Source organism: Podarcis erhardii, assembly GCF_964252035.2.
Source record: "Podarcis erhardii genome assembly, chromosome: 12".
NCBI lineage: Eukaryota > Metazoa > Chordata > Lepidosauria > Squamata > Lacertidae > Podarcis > Podarcis erhardii.
Window position 1 is genome coordinate 48580665 of NC_138513.1, and position 16904 is coordinate 48597568.

General features: G+C 42.8%; 2 protein-coding genes across 2 annotated transcripts; one reads left to right on the forward strand and one right to left on the reverse strand.

Annotated features, from left to right (window-relative positions):
• PSMA2 (proteasome 20S subunit alpha 2) lies at positions 1-10857 on the reverse strand. Its single transcript, XM_081834691.1, has 8 exons — positions 10733-10857; positions 9310-9386; positions 6447-6579; positions 4455-4577; positions 3091-3172; positions 2113-2186; positions 453-510; positions 1-367 (listed from the first exon to the last, which is right to left on the reverse strand). Exons 1-8 carry the CDS (start codon positions 10771-10773, stop codon positions 251-253), a joined length of 705 nt encoding a protein of 234 aa, XP_081690817.1. The 5' UTR covers positions 10774-10857; the 3' UTR covers positions 1-250.
• A 465-nt stretch (positions 10858-11322) lies between these two features.
• On the forward strand, positions 11323-13841 carry MRPL32 (mitochondrial ribosomal protein L32). The gene is made up of 3 exons (XM_081834866.1): positions 11323-11532; positions 12661-12842; positions 13216-13841. Exons 1-3 carry the CDS (start codon positions 11424-11426, stop codon positions 13468-13470), a joined length of 546 nt encoding a protein of 181 aa, XP_081690992.1. The 5' UTR covers positions 11323-11423; the 3' UTR covers positions 13471-13841.
• The last annotated feature ends 3063 nt before the right edge of the window (positions 13842-16904 follow it).

Below are 16904 nucleotides of genomic sequence, written 5' to 3' on the forward strand. Positions count from 1 at the left end.
TTTTACCTAGAAACCACACCACTCCTGGTATGTTTATTTTTTCATATTGCGTATTCTTGTACAGTGTTTAATATTTTAAAGAACAATAATTCCACATTTTCAATATTAGGACAGTAGTATTTGGATCCATAATATTTCTTTTTTAAAAAATCTAGCAGATAAAGTAGAAATGAGAGTGCAGAAGCCAAATATTTAAATGGCTGGGGGAAAAGATCCTTGTATGTATCGAGGCAGTCTTCCTTAACGCATACTAGGCAATTGCAGCCAGGTAATCTTTGACCTCAGTTGGAGTGAGTCTTCTAAATCCTGCCTCATTACAGATGCCAACCTCTATGTTATCTTCTGTCATTTGTCCTTCAAAGCTTTCCTAGAGAGAGGGAAAGACGGGTTCCTTCATGAAAATGCAATTCACAAACCAGAGTTTTAACAAATACACTGCAGATGTTTCTTACCTTCAGTGTCAATATAGCAGTATGAATAGCATCTTCAAGCTCCAAGTCTTCGTTGTACCTATGAAAGAACAGAAGTTTTCTAATAAATATATTTTACTGTTGCTGCAACAGCAAACATTCACAGAACTGAAAATTAGTTTCACATGGCCAAGGGCTGCATTTTGCAAATAACTTCCTATGCAACATTGCAAATACCATTTGAAACACAGGAATGTCAAATCATTTGGGGATATGGCAGGACAGTAGAGTGTACTCAAAAAACACGCATTGGGCACACACAAACTATTTAGACACAATTAAAGGGTATTTGGATGCCAACCAAAAGATTTAGACAAAATTTTGCAATTTACAGTAGAAGTTACACCAGTTTATTAGACACACAAGGTATCAAAACCTTCTAGAAGTAAAACCCTCAGAAGCCTTCGTCACCTTTGGTCTTATTAGATGCTAAACATTCAAGACCATGAGGAAATGTCATCAAATAGTACCCACACAACTGGTTTATTTAAGTGTAGAAACTGTATTGCATTCTCTCTTCTCCAACTTAGCATGAGTCTCACAAGTCTGAATATTAACAGAATGCTGTATTTCAGCTAGTCCAGTGGTTCCCAACCTTTTTTTTTTGGCCATGCCCCACCTAAGCATCTCTAAAATCCTGATGCCCCCCACCCATGACATATAATTCTTATTATTAAGAAAGTGAAAAGGCCATTAATTGTTAATAACTCATTCTCAAATTGTTCCCCTTAAAAAAATCAAATCAAACTGCCCCCCCCGGGAGACCAGTGCTCCTCTGGACGTTAGCAGCACTGAAGTGACCTCCCCGGGGCATGAGCCTGGGCAGTGTGTATGGAGGACCTGAGCTGCCGGACGACAAGACCTTCCCCCTCTCGGCCTCGCTGATGTGGTCCAAAGAAAAACAGCAAGACATTTGGCACCAGCTTAGCTGCAGGAGTTGCCAGAAGGCAGCATACAAGGCAACATCCAACTGTCAGTTTTCCTACTCCTAGGTGGGCTATCTTCCCAGGCTGACGAGCCCCATCTGCCCCAAAGTAAGGGAGCTTTTCTATGTACACAAATTCTATGTTAATTAGCGTGCACTAACCCCAAGTGGAGGTTCTGAGGCCTCAAAGAGCTGGCCCTGATCCCCATGAATTACAGGATGTTTCAATTACAGCAGAATCTTGCTGTGAAGCCTTGAGTCATGCACATTATCAATGAGGCTCTGAAGGAAACTGTGGAATCCACAGGATGTGGCCACTACCAATGCTTTCACCACTGCTGATGATGATGTGATTACTGATCCTGGGATGGAAGAGAGTCGAGAGCCAAGGATGGCCAACTCTCCCTTATTGATGGGACTCGAAACCTCCATGCTCCAAGCTGTACTCTAGGGAAAGGTTAATGGGTAACTTCTCATCAAGCTGTTAAATGGGATCACCATACCTACACAAGCTTCTCCTAACGAAAGCAAATTGCCATTTTTGTCTCATTTTCACAGGTGTTTCTAGCATTCTTAGTCGTTTTTAAACTATAGCACTTCAACACCTAGGAAAGAGCCAGGCTAGACATGGAAAACAACACATCATTACAATACTTATAAACTTCTACTATCTTCAGATTTTATTATTGATTCACAGTTATGTAATCATAACATTACCTCTTTTCAAGGAATGTTTTTCCATTTACATAGTTTTTCCCCATTGCAGTTGCTTTCCACGCAAAATAAGCACCCTGGAAAAGTGAGAAAGACAGGGAGTAAATGTATGAGAACACATTATCTTCTAGTCACTGATCAATACAGTAAAAAATTAGCCTCATTTAGGGATCTCTGCTTGGAGAGATGCAGAGCAATCATATACATGTCTACTCAGAAGTAAGCCCCACTGAGTTCAGTGGGACTTAACCCTAGGTGGGACGGTATATAGCAGGGGTAGCAAAGATGGAGCCTTCAGGATTTGCTGGACTACAATTCCCATCATCTCTGACCATTGGCCATGGTGGCTGAGGCTGCCAGCAATTGCTGTATAATATCATCTGAAGGGCACTATACCTGGGGTTTAGGATAGCAGACCAATTCAATGTCATAACACTAGGCTCTAAAAAATAAAAATAAGTTGAGAACTATTATCTAAAGCCTCCAGTGTGCTTTTGCTTGATACATCTGTACTACCAGGTTCACTTTCAAAATTCCCCCACTTTAATTCCCCAATCACTCTTTAAACCCTTGATTTAAAAAGAAATTTAAGGAAAAATCACCTACTACCACTACTAGCTATTGTAACAAAATGGAAACCTCAAGTTCAGAAGCAGCTAGTTTCTGAATACTAATTGCTGAGGTGGGAGAACTATTGAATCATCTCTTTCTTATGGGCTTCCATGTTGGAAATAGGATTCTGGACAGGACAGATGTTTCGCCTAATCTGCCAAGGCTTTCTTTATGCTCTTACAACTGTAAAACTGATCACCCAAGATGTCCTGAGAGTCTGTAACCATATTCTAGTCCAGATGCTTATCATTCCCCACCCACTTATCTGGATTAATTAAAAACACATACACAGAAAGAATATGGCAATATTACAGATCTTTGAGTAAACATCCATGCTTTCTATTAAGAAGCTCCATTATTAATACTTACAGATGGATCAGACTGGAATAAGTATGGTCGTCCCTCATTCCACCCACATATTAGCAATGATACACCAAATGGGCGTACACCCCTACGAAGCAAAACATTTGAAAAGGATTAATGATAACAGAAGGTTATCTTGGGAACAAATAAGATCAGCATTAAAGATGCTGACTGACGGACTCATCTATATACACACTTACAAGCATATTCCTCTTCTATATATTCTAAAGAAGTTACATCATGCCTCGTACAAATAGTTTGTACACTGTTTCTGAGTCTTTATGGCTGCCAACTGTTTTCTTGGTTCTGTTTCTATGCCTTAACCAGCAACCTGCCATACAGAAATTAAGCAGCTCAATATTTTGCTGGCTATGAGACAGATGAGAAGAGATCGTCATCTTTATTTTGACCCCACTTTCCCCTATGAAAAAGGAAGTCCAAAGCAGCTAACATCATACAGAAACAAACACAAGACTTCAAAAAACAATATAAAAAATGCTACATTATACCTATAAACTTTGTATTCAATACTGAAGAAAACAGTTAAATACAAAACTCATAGATATTTCAGTAGAGAAAATACAAGAAAGGAAAGACCACCCCATTACTTAATTTTAGCAAGTCAAACAACTGTTCTAATGTACAAGAGCAGGTCTAGGAAATTACTGGCAACTCTACTTTTCCTACTTAGAAAACTGTAAAAAATATACAAAAACGACTTTAGCACAGAAAAGCATTTAAGGTATAACAGTAACTGTATTTCCTGCTCTTCATTCTCCTTTGCATAAATAGCTTCCAGCCTTATAGGTAATCAGCTTGAGAGTGTGGTATTGCTGTTCAGCACACTTAAAAGTATCAGACCAAATGCTCTTCAAAAGTGAATACAGTCATACCTCAGGTTAAAGTAGCTTCAGGTTGAGCGTTTTTAGGTTGTGTTCCGCAGCGACCTGGAAGTAACGGAATGGGTTACTTCCGGGTTTCACCACTCGCGCATGCAGACGCTCAAAATGACGTGACGTGCATGCACAGAAGCAGCGAATTGCAGCCTACGCACACGCAGACGCGGGTTGTGTTCTGCTCAGGATGCGAACGGGGCTCCGGAACGGATCCCATTCGCATCCAGAGGTAGCACTGTAGAAGAACAGGAGGAGACTTTATGAGGCTGGCCATGGCATGCAGACAAGGCTGAACTCTTGTCTGTATATACCCAGTCTGATTTGCAGCTCCTCAGATGCAGAGGCAAAAATCTCACTGATATATGGTAAAAGGGTGAGGGGGCTGCATTAGAGTACAATCTATTCTGCGTACAGTACAGCTCTTGGTAAATTTCAGTTGTTTTAGAATAAACAAGGGGCAGGGGAAAGGCATACCCAGATTGTGTGTATTCTTGCATTACAGAAGCAATTCTCTGCACTAGCTGAGCTGTTGGAATAGGTTCGTGGTAAACCAAGTAGTACTGCTGGGCCAGTTTGCGTGCTCTGTGGACAAGTACTCTGCGAAAAAGAAGAAAAGAAATAGTGAGTGAGTGAGTGAGTGAAGAAATCAGAACATCCATTATAACTTAAAGTCCAAAGCAACTTGGGAAAGATTAAACTGAAGGAATATTTACTATCAGCTAATAAAAGAATTTGACACTGCACTGGGATATATCAACTCAAAAAAGGTTGTCTATTATTATGAGGTTACGAATGTGCTACAGCGGCCAGAACATTTCTGCCCAAGAAAGGGAGTGGTTAGCATCCCAGCCAAAGCTGGTAACAGATGCACCACACTAGAGGACACCTGGGCCTCTAGTATAGAAGATGATTCAATGAACACCCTTAAAATATGGACCTGTTTGTTTAGGTGGAGCACAACCCTATTCAGAACAGACAATCTCTCAAAATTTGGATCCAGGAACCTTTCACCCATAGCCTGTCTTATCATGATTCAATGTCACTTTATTTGCCCTCATCCAGTCAATCAGCTCCCATCATCCCTGACCACTGGCTATAGTAACTGGTGCTTATGGGAGTTGGGAGCCAAAAACACCTGGAAGGCCCAATGTTCCCTATCTCTGCAATAACTTATGAGCAATGTTTCTCAGCTCTGTAATATTGTGGGATGTGGTAGCTCAAGATTCTCCAAATATGATTAAAAACCAAACGCTGGCCCATTAATTTGTAACATGAACAAAGCTAGCTGTCAGACACTCCTAACAGTGCTAGCCCCACCCTCAAAGAGCTACACATTAGACAGACACATCTGCAACAACAAAAAACTTATGCAAGTAGACTTGCAGCAGGGGTTGCCAACACGGTTCCAATGGGTGCCTTAACTTAGGACCACTAGGTGGGGGCCCTAGACTTTGCACTTTCATTAAAAAAGAAAAGAAAAGCCTCAAGCCCTACTAAAGAGAATTTTATCAAGCAAAATGTACAGTTACCCTACCAAGTGATTTCCGTGAAATTAGCCAGCCTGGCTGCTCCTGCCTGTTGCTTTTTCAGTCAATCAGTGAAGCAACTGATAAGTCTGGATGACAGGCAACAGGAATTTCTTGGGTCCTAAGGAGGTCCTGCTTTACCCTACCCTTTCGTACACCTTTCCTCCTCCTTATTTTCTAGTCTTTGAAATCTCTGTAGCTCACTTTCCCCTTTTTCCTAGCAACCAGAATGCATCTTTTCTGTGATGGGTTTTCTGAGATCAGGTACTCCCTAGAAATTATTTTCTGCAAACAGTACTATATAATAAGTGTGGGTGGATATTAAAAATCCACCAACCTGAAAAGGCAAATGTAAAACTTTGCAAACAGGCATATGGGTGACTCCTGATGTGCAGGAACCAAAGACTAGGCACTTATTAAGAATTCATGGTATAGTTAATCTGCAGTGCAATGGTATACATGTCTATGCATAAGTATGTCTCTTTGTCTTTAATGGGTCTTACTCCTAGGTAAGTGAGTACAGAATGGCAAACTAGGCTTTAGTTTAGCGTTGGCACTGGGTAAAACACAGGGTTGTGTCTTTAACAGCTTTATGGTAGTTTAAGCTTTTCCTAATATGGAAATACAATTATGGGAAAAGATTCACCATGGATGTACTTTCCAATTGTCCCTAGCAGCCACTTTGTGGCTGGCACCCACAGAACTCTCTCAAAATTCAAAATATGCCCAGGGGCCCAAAAAGGTTGGCGACTCCTGCCTTGCATACATGTCAGGGCGAAGCCTTGTGCAACCTTGGGGACAGGACCAGAGCTGTCAAGATATGTAGCATCCATCCAGAGGATGTTGAAATGGCACCACAGACCCAATGCTGTGCTGCCTATAGCGGGGCAAGAGACAAAGACCAATAGCAAAAGTGTTTCCCTCTTTGCCTTCAAGATACCTGTAATCAGGACCCATGCCACTATACACCAAGCCTATGTGTTTGGTTATGGATTCCACTTTGTGTACACTTCGTTCATCATACAGAATGGATTTCTGCTTTTTTTCTGTTGCCAGTACCACGCCATTTGAAGCTGCACAAAGAAAACAAATATTTTAGTCAATGTAGTTAAAATATCTTCCTTCCATTTTCCTTGTAATCCTTCAAATCCACAATGCTTAAATCAGGCAACTAGAATAATTCATCTACTTGTATATCCTTTACTGATCATATCATATAAATCCAATGCATTATTTAGCACTATTACTAAGGATGCCTAGCCACCAGAAGATTTGGTTCAAACTCCAAATTGGCACTGCATAATAAAACAGGCCAATTTGACTCAGATGAATTTGGAGGCAGCTCGATTCAACTCAGGGATCTCTGTGATGGACACCTTTCAAGTTTGATTAAAAAAACAAAAACAAACAAAGAACAGCAAACATCAAAACATACTAATATTTGGGTAGAATTGGATGAAATCTTAAGAAAGATTGCCCCTTCTGAAGGCATGAATCCTGCCAAATTTCAGAAGGATATGTGCAGTTTTGCTCCTGCAGCTGTTAAGTGATTCCCACTATATCTCCCTCAGCCAAAGTTCCTTTAAAGTTAATTCTTGGGTAGAAAGAATCAGATGAGATTTTCTTTATGAATAAAATAATTCCTTCCAATTATAAACTAAGGTTGTTAGATGTGAAACAGCTCTCCCCCGCCCTCAAAAAAACCTATTTCCTCGTTAGTGATACAAGTTTCTGGTTTGCAAAGCTGCTCTCGTTTCCTTCCTTCCACCCATACCGAGGTATCACAAATCACTTCAGGGTTCATTGTACAGTACAAGGCTGCATGGGTTGAAGCAGATCTCACTTTGCTTTGGGAGAAACTCAAAATCCTTCCGAGACAGCCTGCTGTTCCTTGGGATTCATCCAAATCAAATAAACACCCCTAATGGTTATGTGCTACCTCAATATCACTAGACATGCCTACTTAGGAAAAAAGAAAAAGTTCAGTAAAAAACTGAAAAGAAGCTTTTCAAACTTTCTATCTTCAAAGATCTCATTCCACATTATCTGCTGAGGAATCTTAGCAGCTCTGCCTCACAACAGATGTGGAGGATTGTGTGAAGTGCACCCTGGCTAGGCCTGTCTGGCCTCATAGTGGCCCAATGCAAATTGACTGTACCTTACAACACACCATAGAATATACCCAGAACTGTCCTATGGGGTGCACTGCCGAGGGAAATTAGTAGTGGCAGAGAAGCTATATCATAAGGAAGCTTGCCTATTGTTACTGATTTTTTCATTAGGAAACCTGCAATGAAAATATGTAAGGAACCCAAGGTTTCCCAAAATGCAATCTGAAAATTATAGTTATACTTTCTGTTTTGAAAATATATTTAGATTCTACTTTTTGAAGATGTTTCATAGTCCCACTAAGAATCCCTATATCTAGCTTGGTTAAACATTGACAAGAGTGCTTTTCCTCCCAAGGGCCCCAAGTGGCACGCACTGGGTTTGAATTCAATTCTTGAACTCAAAAACTGGCCAGGAAGAGATTTGTTTTGTTTCAAAACCAAACCACGCGTTATCTGTATTTTAACATCAGGCTGCTGCTGAATTGCTACAAAGCTAGGCTGGTAATGGGAATCAAGACTTACATGTGCATTATTAGATGGCCAAAAGGAGAAAATGAATATTTCCACAATCATCCCCTCCTCCCTGGCCCACAACAACTTACTCTGTAGTTCTTACTCTGGAAGGGTTATGGTTGGAACCCCACTGGGACAAAAACGTATTTTTAAAGCTCTGGGGGTACTAGGATGGGTTCATGTCCCCACCATCCCCATCCCTTTATTTAATATTTTATATACAGTCATACCTTGGGTTACGAACGCTGCGGGTTGTGCGTTTTCAGGTTGCGGACCGCGCCGAACCGGGAAGTACAGGAATGGGTTACTTCCAGGTTTTGGTGCTTGCGCATGCAAAAGTGCAAAATGATGTCATGTGCATGCGCAAAGCTGCACTTCAGGCTGCGAACGCTGTGGGTTGCGAGCGTGCCTCCCACACAGATCACGTTCGCAACCCAAGGTATGACTGTCGTTTGTTAAATTTGTATCATACCTCTCCACTAAATAGTGCTCAAGGCAGCTAGCAATACAATACAGTGGTACCTCGGGTTAAGTACTTAATTCGTTCCGGAGGTCCATACTTAACCTGAAACTGTTCTTAACCTGAAGCTCCACTTTAGCTAATGGGGCCTCCTGCTGCTGCTGCGCCGCCAGAGCCCGATTTCTGTTCTCATCCTGATGCAAAGTTCTTAACCTGAAGCACTATTTCTGGGTTAGCGGAGTCTGTAAGCTGAAGCGTATGTAACCTGAGGTACCACTGTACATGCTGCTAGACTAACTCCCACCAGTCCTAGCCAGCATGGTCAATGATTATGGAAGTTGCAATCCAACAGCATCTGGAGGGTCACAGGTTCCCTAACCTCTGAGCTCAATGGAGCTTATTTCTGAGTAGACATGTATAGGTTTGCACTGTTGGTATGACCAAAATAGGGTCAAACCAGGTTACTGCTTTCACGCTGATTCTTTTCAGATCAATTTCTGGCAATCATACTACACCACAATCCTAATCCTGGTGTTGAACTCTATGTGGCTTACTCTCAAGCAAATGGGGCTAGCACTTCAGCCTCAATACCCATAACCTATGTCTGCTTTCTCGTTCTTTCTTTGCTTTTAGGTCACAAAATGCCAAAGTAGGTACACACAGACATACAAACTAGCAACACTTTTGTGGGCTTATTAATCGTGCAAGCATTTGAATACCTTTAATTCCAACTGATGGGGCTCCTGCGGCAACAGCTGCCAAAGCATATTCAATCTGAACAAGCTTTCCAGAAGGGCTAAAAGAAAGCACACAATTCATGAGACAACTTGGTAAGAAAACATTTTCAAATCTGAAAATGCCAAGCAACTTATGGCCTTTCATTGGGCCTTTTTTCATCAATATGATATTGGGCACATTTTAATACAGTAATAATAAAAACAAACAGATAGGAGTCAAAACTCTCCCCAAAATAATTGTCTGGTCTTACACACACTTTCTTGGGAGTGGGCCCCAGTCAATTTAGTGGGACTTACTTTAGTATAAGAGTGTTTAGAATTGTACTACACTTTTCATGTAATCATGCACTCCATCCAAGGTCTGGCAACAAGCTCAAAGTAATCTCATAATAAAAACTGAAAAGGGGAAAAGAAAGCCGACCAAAATAGTTTTACTTTCGTTTTTGGTGTAACATTTGTTTCATGTTCATAATCCTCAACGCACTGAATGTCATTTATTTCCAAGTAAACATGCATCTGTAAGGCTGCAATCCTATGGAAACTAATTTGGGATTAAGTCCAAATCCCATTCAATTGAATAGGTCTTACTTCCAAGGCGACACTATGATATGATTTATTATTTTCATAAAATCTCAACGCATATACGTTAGTCGTGTGTTCAGAGATATTTGTTTCACTTTCTATAGGGTTATAAGGGAAATGAGGCCTGCTTTGGGCTCTTGCCTTAACCAAGCCAGGCGGAGGGAGAGTCAATCCGTGGCTTAAAACCCTGCATACTGGATCCAAAGGCTCATCTCTACATGGTTTACCAGTGTTAGAAATCCCGAGATATAAACTAGATGCCAAATGCCTCCTTAAACCAGGGTTACAGGCACCAAAATGGAAGGTCTAGTTGGCAGACGGCTCGAAAGTTGTATTTTTCAATAAAAGCTTTTGTTTCCTGAAATTCATTCTGACTGTGCAGATAAAATATAACTGACAGAATTCTACAAGGTGTGGCATTTTTGTGTGAAAACAGTCCAGATCCAGTGATCCCCAGGCATGCACCTCCGGAGACCTCGGGTGCCATCCTGACACCCGGCATCTTCACTCGGTCACAAGCGGCCCCTAGCCAGGTGCAAAGTGCTCAGGACCGGGCTGCTGGAAAACCCGCATTCCCTCAAGCATGTCTGATGGGGATCCGCGTCAGAAACTTACGGCAGTTTCCACACGCGCCACTTTCTCCTCCGAGCGAGAGGCGAGAAGCGCCAGCGGTGACTCCGCAAAAACCTCGCCTCTCCCTCCGTCTCAGCGGCAACGAAACGGAGCCGCTCCGAGAGGCCCAAGAATCCTCCCCTCACTAACGGACAGCGCCCCAGGCCTCCTGCGCCCGCCCTGCCGCCCCTGAGGGGACACCGCGCCTTACCTGAAAGTGGTGAGGGAGAAGCTGTAGCCGCGTTCCGCCATTTTGACCAGCGCGATTGAACCCCCTCGCTCCGCCCTCCCTGCATAACCGGCTCCGCCCGCTTTCTGAGGCTGCGCACGCGCGCTGCGTACTGTTTTTACAGCGCATGCGCAAAAAGAGAAACCATGTAGAGCGCCGACACCAGAACCATGAACAGATGGAACTTCCGGGAACTCTCGAAAGCCGCGAAACTCTATGGCAGCCTTTCTCAACCTTGGGTCGTTCGTACCCGCCCTCAAACGTTGTTGGACTACAACTCCCGGCATCCCTTGCTAGCAGAACTGGTAGCCAGGGGTGATGGGAGTTGTAGTCGAACAACGTCTGAGCCACCCGCCACCTCCTCAGGTTGAAAAAGACTGTGGTAGTGGTGATGGTTTGGTTTCGGGGCCGTTGGCGGGGCCGTTCCTTCCCTCAGCATTGTCAACGACGAGATCCGGGGATCGCCGGCTCCCTCTGCTATGCATGCCGGGAACCGTTGCCTCACCCTCAGGCGCTAGAGGAGGGCGTGCTGGGACCTGTAGTCCACTCTCAACCAAGTGGCTTGGCGGAAACGCCGCCAGAGAGAGAAGGACGACTCGGTTTCCCAGCGCCCTCAGCGCGGCTGATCCTGACAGGCGCGTTTTCGCGCCGCGAAGGCGGAGGGCCGGTCAAGATGGCGGCGGCCGCGCTGCTGCTGCTGGTCTTCCCGTCTCCTTTGCCTCGGATCCAAGGCTTCCTCCGAAGCTGCTGGGCGCAGCTGGGCTGCCGCGGCCCGCCCGGGGGTAGGTCCTGGCTCCGTCTCCTCGAGGTGTCGCGGGGCCTCCTCCGGGGCCGGCGGCTCCCCAGGGGCTTCGCCTCCCAAACCTGGCGCTCCCGTCATCCCAGGCGCCCTTTTAGGACAAGCGCCGCTGGAGACGCCGCTTTACTTGGGGCGGGAAGGACTTGCACTCTTTTGCTCTTGCTTTCATTACAGGCATATATATTGTTTTCCCCTGGTATTTTTATGCTGGTGGGAGCTGCCCCGAATGCGTGTGTGTGTTTTGTGTTTTTTTGCAGAGGGGGCTGGATTCTGGAAACTATTTATTTATAAGATTTGTTACCCACCCATCACCCGTGTTATTTACTGCATTGGCCAGAATATAAGCCGCACCTTTAGAATTGGAGGGCGAAAAGAAAAAATACCCGCATGTAAGCTGCTCTCTTCCTTGCTGCCGTTGGCTGCATACTGGCCGGGGAGTGGGGAGCTGTGCTGCGTTGCCCTTTGCCCTTCCTCGCTCTCTCCACATGCAAGGTGGGCATCGCTGCATACCGGAAGGTCGCGAATATAAGCCACACTTTAGCTTTTCATAGTCGGAATTTGGGGGGCTAAAGAGGCTTATATTCAGGCCAGTATGGTATTCTATTTATATATTTTGTAAAAATTATGTGCCGTTTGAATATATATATATATATACACACACACACACACACACCACAAAGTGGTTTAGAAAAAGATAAAACAGCAAAATCGAGGAAAAATTCACAAACCTACTTTGAAGCATGAAGGTTATGGAAACAGAATACAGTATGCAATTACTAACATAACTTGAACCGCTACAGTTGTTACTGTCGGTTATCTATTGTTACTAGTTAAATTTGTTATTCGCTTTATCTTAATCGTGGCAGACCAGAGCAACTTAAAAATCAAACAAAGAGACAAAGCGCCGCATCTGCACGTGCGGAGCGATTTGTGCTTCTGCGCATGTGTGAAGTGCGATTTAGCACTTCTGCACATGTGAGAGCGGCAAACCTGGAAGTAAGAGTCTCATTGAGCAAAACCACTTCTTGAAATATTGTATCTAATTAATAAAGGTAAGCAAATTACCACAACTAAATTATTTGTAACTAAGTTATTTGTATTTGTCTTTAAGCTCCTGCTTTAGCAATTCAGGGTCCAGCTTTTTTGCCTGAACCTATAGAAGAGAATGCTGAAAGTAAGGAGACTCCAAGCTTTCTAGACAGCATATTTTGGATGGCAGCCCCAAAATCAAGGCGGACCATTGAAGTAAATCGCTGCAGGCGAAGGAATCCTAGGAACCTTATAAAAATAAAGGTAACTCATCACATTTCTGTTGTCTTTCTCCCCTTATTTTTGTAGATCTTCTATTCTTCAATGCTCTCAAGATGCTTGTAATTTCTTATTTATTCATATTGTATTGTAAATTTACCACAGGAATTTTTTCATTTAAAATCTGTCTGCAGGTCCTGTGCTGAATATTTAAATTGTGATGGTATTACATTTTGAAAACTTAAACCTTTATGTATACTACTTGACATGAGGGCTTTCTCAGGTTGCTGGAAAACAATGTATTATATCACAATGGTAATGAGATAGTCATTGCCCTATATGGCTCTTAGCATTTGTGAAATCTTTCTCTTTTTAAATTGTTCATTGCCCAACTTTTTATTTTCTTTCTTGTCTTTAGCGAAACATTGATGTCTGTCCTCAGTGTGGCAACCTGAAACTGAAGCATATTCTTTGTGGCTATTGTTATGCAAAGGTTAAACGGGAGACAGTTGCCATAAGGAAAGAAATATGGGCACAGGAGGGAGGACCACATAAGGCTCCACCTGTAGAGACTGTTGTCCTGTATGAGGGAGAGAAAGCTAGAGATGAAGATGAAGGCAAGCGGATCATAGAACGAACAAGGAAGCGCCCATCTTGGTTCACACAGGACTGATTATGTAGCACGGTGGAATCTTTGGTCGCAAAATCCTTGATCTCGCAGAGTAAAAATAGCTGGGGAAAAAATGCTACTCATAACACTTATCCCCAGAAAGGGTAAATTTAAATTGTATTTTTTAATTTGCCATTGTAGTACAGCATCACTGCTGTACTTTAAATGTTAGCTGGGTGGCTAATTTAGCTAATGTAAACATAGCTGATTTTGTCATTGTATTAAAGGTGGTTAAGCAAAGTCAATCATTTGCAGGAGCAGATTCTTACGGCATCTATTTTGTCATATTACACTGTACTGTGCATTGTGGGGGGGAACCATGGATTTAAACTGTATTTGTAAATGAAATAAAGCATATTCAGCATTATAATAAATACTGTGTGTGGCTCCATTTGAAATTCTGTGAAATTTTGAGCTATGAGGAGGTGAGGATTGTGAGAATGTAAGAAGTCAAGTAGAGCAATGAAGTGAGTTGACATATGGATCTCTTGCTGAGTTGGAGCCCAATGGCTGAGAGGTGGTTTTGTTCTTTCCTTGCTACTGGCTACATCTAAATAGTGACATCTGTTTCCATTTAGAAGCTTGTAAAATAGCTAGTTGTGTTTGTGAGGTCCTTTGAGAATCTTTAATGAAAAGGACAATTACGTTAATAGTCTGAACCATAACTTGGGTATGCATGAAGCACTTCTTAAACCAACATCATTTCATTGATCCAGCCACTAGTAACACAAATTTAATCTCATTGATTAGATGACATTGAAGAGCCAGTGTGGTGTAGTGGTTAAGAGCGGTAGACTCGTAATCTGGGGAACCGGGTTCGCGTCTCCACTCCTCCACATGCAGCTGCTGGGTGACCTTGGGCCAGTCACACTTCTCTGAAGTCTCTCAATCCCACTCACCTCACAGAGTGTTTGTTTTGGGGAGGAAGGGAAAGGAGAATGTTAGCCGCTTTGAGACTCCTGAAGGGGAGTGAAAGGCGGGATATCAAATCCAAACTCTTCTTCTGTACCATGTTGTACCTGCATTGTGGGCTTGGAGTTTAACTTTTTCCCATCTATTCTTTGAGAATCCTATTACTGAGCTCATCAACTTTCATCTCTTATAAGGGCCAATATTTTCCCATGATACAGACTTTAGAAAAATTCCTTGTTTGTAATGCATGTAAAACTTACTGTTTTCTACTAAGTGACATTTGCACCTACCACATACAGTTGTTTATCTTCTTATCCATCAGTTCAAATAACAAAGTTACTCTGGCAGGGGGAAAATAAGAACTCTGTCCCAAGTAAATACCCATTTTGTGCTCTAAAGAAAAAGAAACAAATCAACATAGATGTGTTTGGTTTTATGACTATAGTGGTACCTCGGGTTAATAACTTAATTCGTTCTGGAGGTCTGTTCTTAACCTGAAACTCTTCTTAACCTGAAGCACCACTTTAGCTAATGGGGCCTCCTGCTGCCACTTGCCGCTGCATGATTTCTGTTCTCATCCTGAAGCAAAGTTCTTAACCCAAGGTACTATTTCTGGGTTAGCAGAGTCTGTAACCTGAAGCGTATGTAACCCGAGGTACCACTGTACATGGTTGATATTTTGCAGAATTTTGAGTTACTTAGCAGGAACTGGGTATAGAAGGAATAGGAAGAGATGAGACATTATGAAGCAAGACTAGAAGGTGTTGGAATAACGGGGGAGTTTCAAGGCTTCACGGCAGCCTTAGCTCCTTTGATACTTCCTATTTTTCTAATATTTTCTACATCCATCATGACTAGGAACCTGTAAATAAAGAGCTGAAATTTAAAGGAGTTGAGATCCTTAGAGCCAAATTCTCAACAGAAAAGAGCACACAATCACATGGAATTGAAGCCCTAGACAAAACCTGGCATGAGTGGAACACTGGCCATACCATACCTTCCAAGTGGAAGGGGAGAGGAATAATAATAATAATATGCTGCCCATCTGACTGGGTTGCCCCAGCCAATCTGGGCTGCTCCCAACAAAAAATGTACATCACACACTAAAAACTTGCCTGAACAAGGCTGCCTCCCAGAATTATGAAAGCCATTGCGGGTTCTGATTTGATCCCGGAATGTCCTTATTTCCTCTGCCAGTGGTGCTGCCACCGAGCTCAAGAAGGAAGATGAGCCAGCACTTGTCCTGAGCAGCAGTGGCAGCGAGGGAGCATCCTGTTGCCTCTCCATGGCCGCTGCTGCCGGCCTCCTCCCTTGGGCAGATTGTGGCGGCGGCTGGAGAAGGGGAGGCTGTTGCCGCTGAGGCCCAGCCTTGCATGATGTGCTGGCTGTGAGGTGCAGGCAGAGAGCAGGGCTACCCTGGGTGGGAAGAAAGGCGGAACGCAAGGAGTAGAGTCTTTGATTTAATAATATTAATAAACCTGTGTGTGTGTCTGTCTCCAATCTTGCCCCTTTCTAAAATTTATTTATTGATGCTTTCTTTTTGTAAATCTACCAAAGAATTAAAAAAAATCAGAATTAAGGGCAAAGGCGCGTCAGTGGCATGTGTGTTGTGTCCCATTGGTGAAGTCGTGGTGGTGCTTTCCCTTCTGGTAGGAAATGCTGGGGGGGGGGGAGAAATGGGGGGGTCGAGGAGGTTCAGTTGGGAGGAGTGAGAAAATGTCCCTTTTTTCATCTGAGGAACGTTGGAGGGTATGGCATACTTGTATGAGCAACAGCCAGTCCGTGTTTACTCCTTTCTTTACTTTCCTTGTAATCTTTTCATTTCCATTCAGTTACTGGCCTTTGGAAAACTACAGAACACTATTCTGAGTAGCTGTATTGGGATTGTAGATTTGAGATGTAACAGTATAATAACCAAATGCTTGATCAATATAAGGGCCAGATTAGTTTGTGTGTGCAGAGAGAGATGAGATGGATTGATCGCTAATATGCCAGAGATATGAGTGAACAGTAGGTAAAACTGAATATTTATGTACATTTTATTAGTATTTGATGCTTCTCATATATTTCACTGATCCTTACGAAAACCCTGTTAAGTGTCAGTTCATGTCCTATGTTCTACTGAGAGAGGTGGTGGCTTGGGTAAAATCAGCTAGTGACATGGCCAAGAGGAAGATTAAACCAGGGGTTTATGGCTCATGTCTTTAGTTTACTGTTCTACGGGGGCTCTATAAAACTTAATGGTCTGTCTTGATATTCTACATTATCTTTTTGTGAGTTTTAGTTCTGAAGGAGTAAGTGAGTTAATTTGTAAGACAAAACAATGGATTATGCTCGTCATTCAGACAGACTACTGCCTTCTCTATGGCACAATCCTCTATGACCCACCATGTGTTAACTGAAATGAACTACACCTTTCAAAGCAATAGGTGGCAGTCAATCTCTAATTATTTCTGACTACAATACCAACATAGTCCAGGGTGATGCTGGTGAAAAATCTGCAAGTGTAATTAACTGCATTGGGA

What these genes read in the sequence shown, in the direction of transcription:
- PSMA2 (XM_081834691.1), bottom strand. Translation starts at nt 10,773, where the DNA reads ATGGCGGAACGCGGCTACAGCTTCTCCCTCACCACTTTCAG. An exon ending in GGCATGGGTCCTGATTACAG is followed by an intron (nt 4,578 to 6,446) that starts GTATCTTGAAGG and finishes TCTTTTTCGCAG; the next exon opens with AGTACTTGTCCACAGAGCAC. An exon ending in TATTCCAGTCTGATCCATCT is followed by an intron (nt 2,187 to 3,090) that starts GTAAGTATTAAT and finishes TCACTTTTCCAG; the next exon opens with GGTGCTTATTTTGCGTGGAA.
- MRPL32 (XM_081834866.1), top strand. Translation starts at nt 11,424, where the DNA reads ATGGCGGCGGCCGCGCTGCTGCTGCTGGTCTTCCCGTCTCCTTTGCCT. An exon ending in CTGCCGCGGCCCGCCCGGGG is followed by an intron (nt 11,533 to 12,660) that starts GTAGGTCCTGGC and finishes TTTGTCTTTAAG; the next exon opens with CTCCTGCTTTAGCAATTCAG. An exon ending in GGAACCTTATAAAAATAAAG is followed by an intron (nt 12,843 to 13,215) that starts GTAACTCATCAC and finishes TCTTGTCTTTAG; the next exon opens with CGAAACATTGATGTCTGTCC.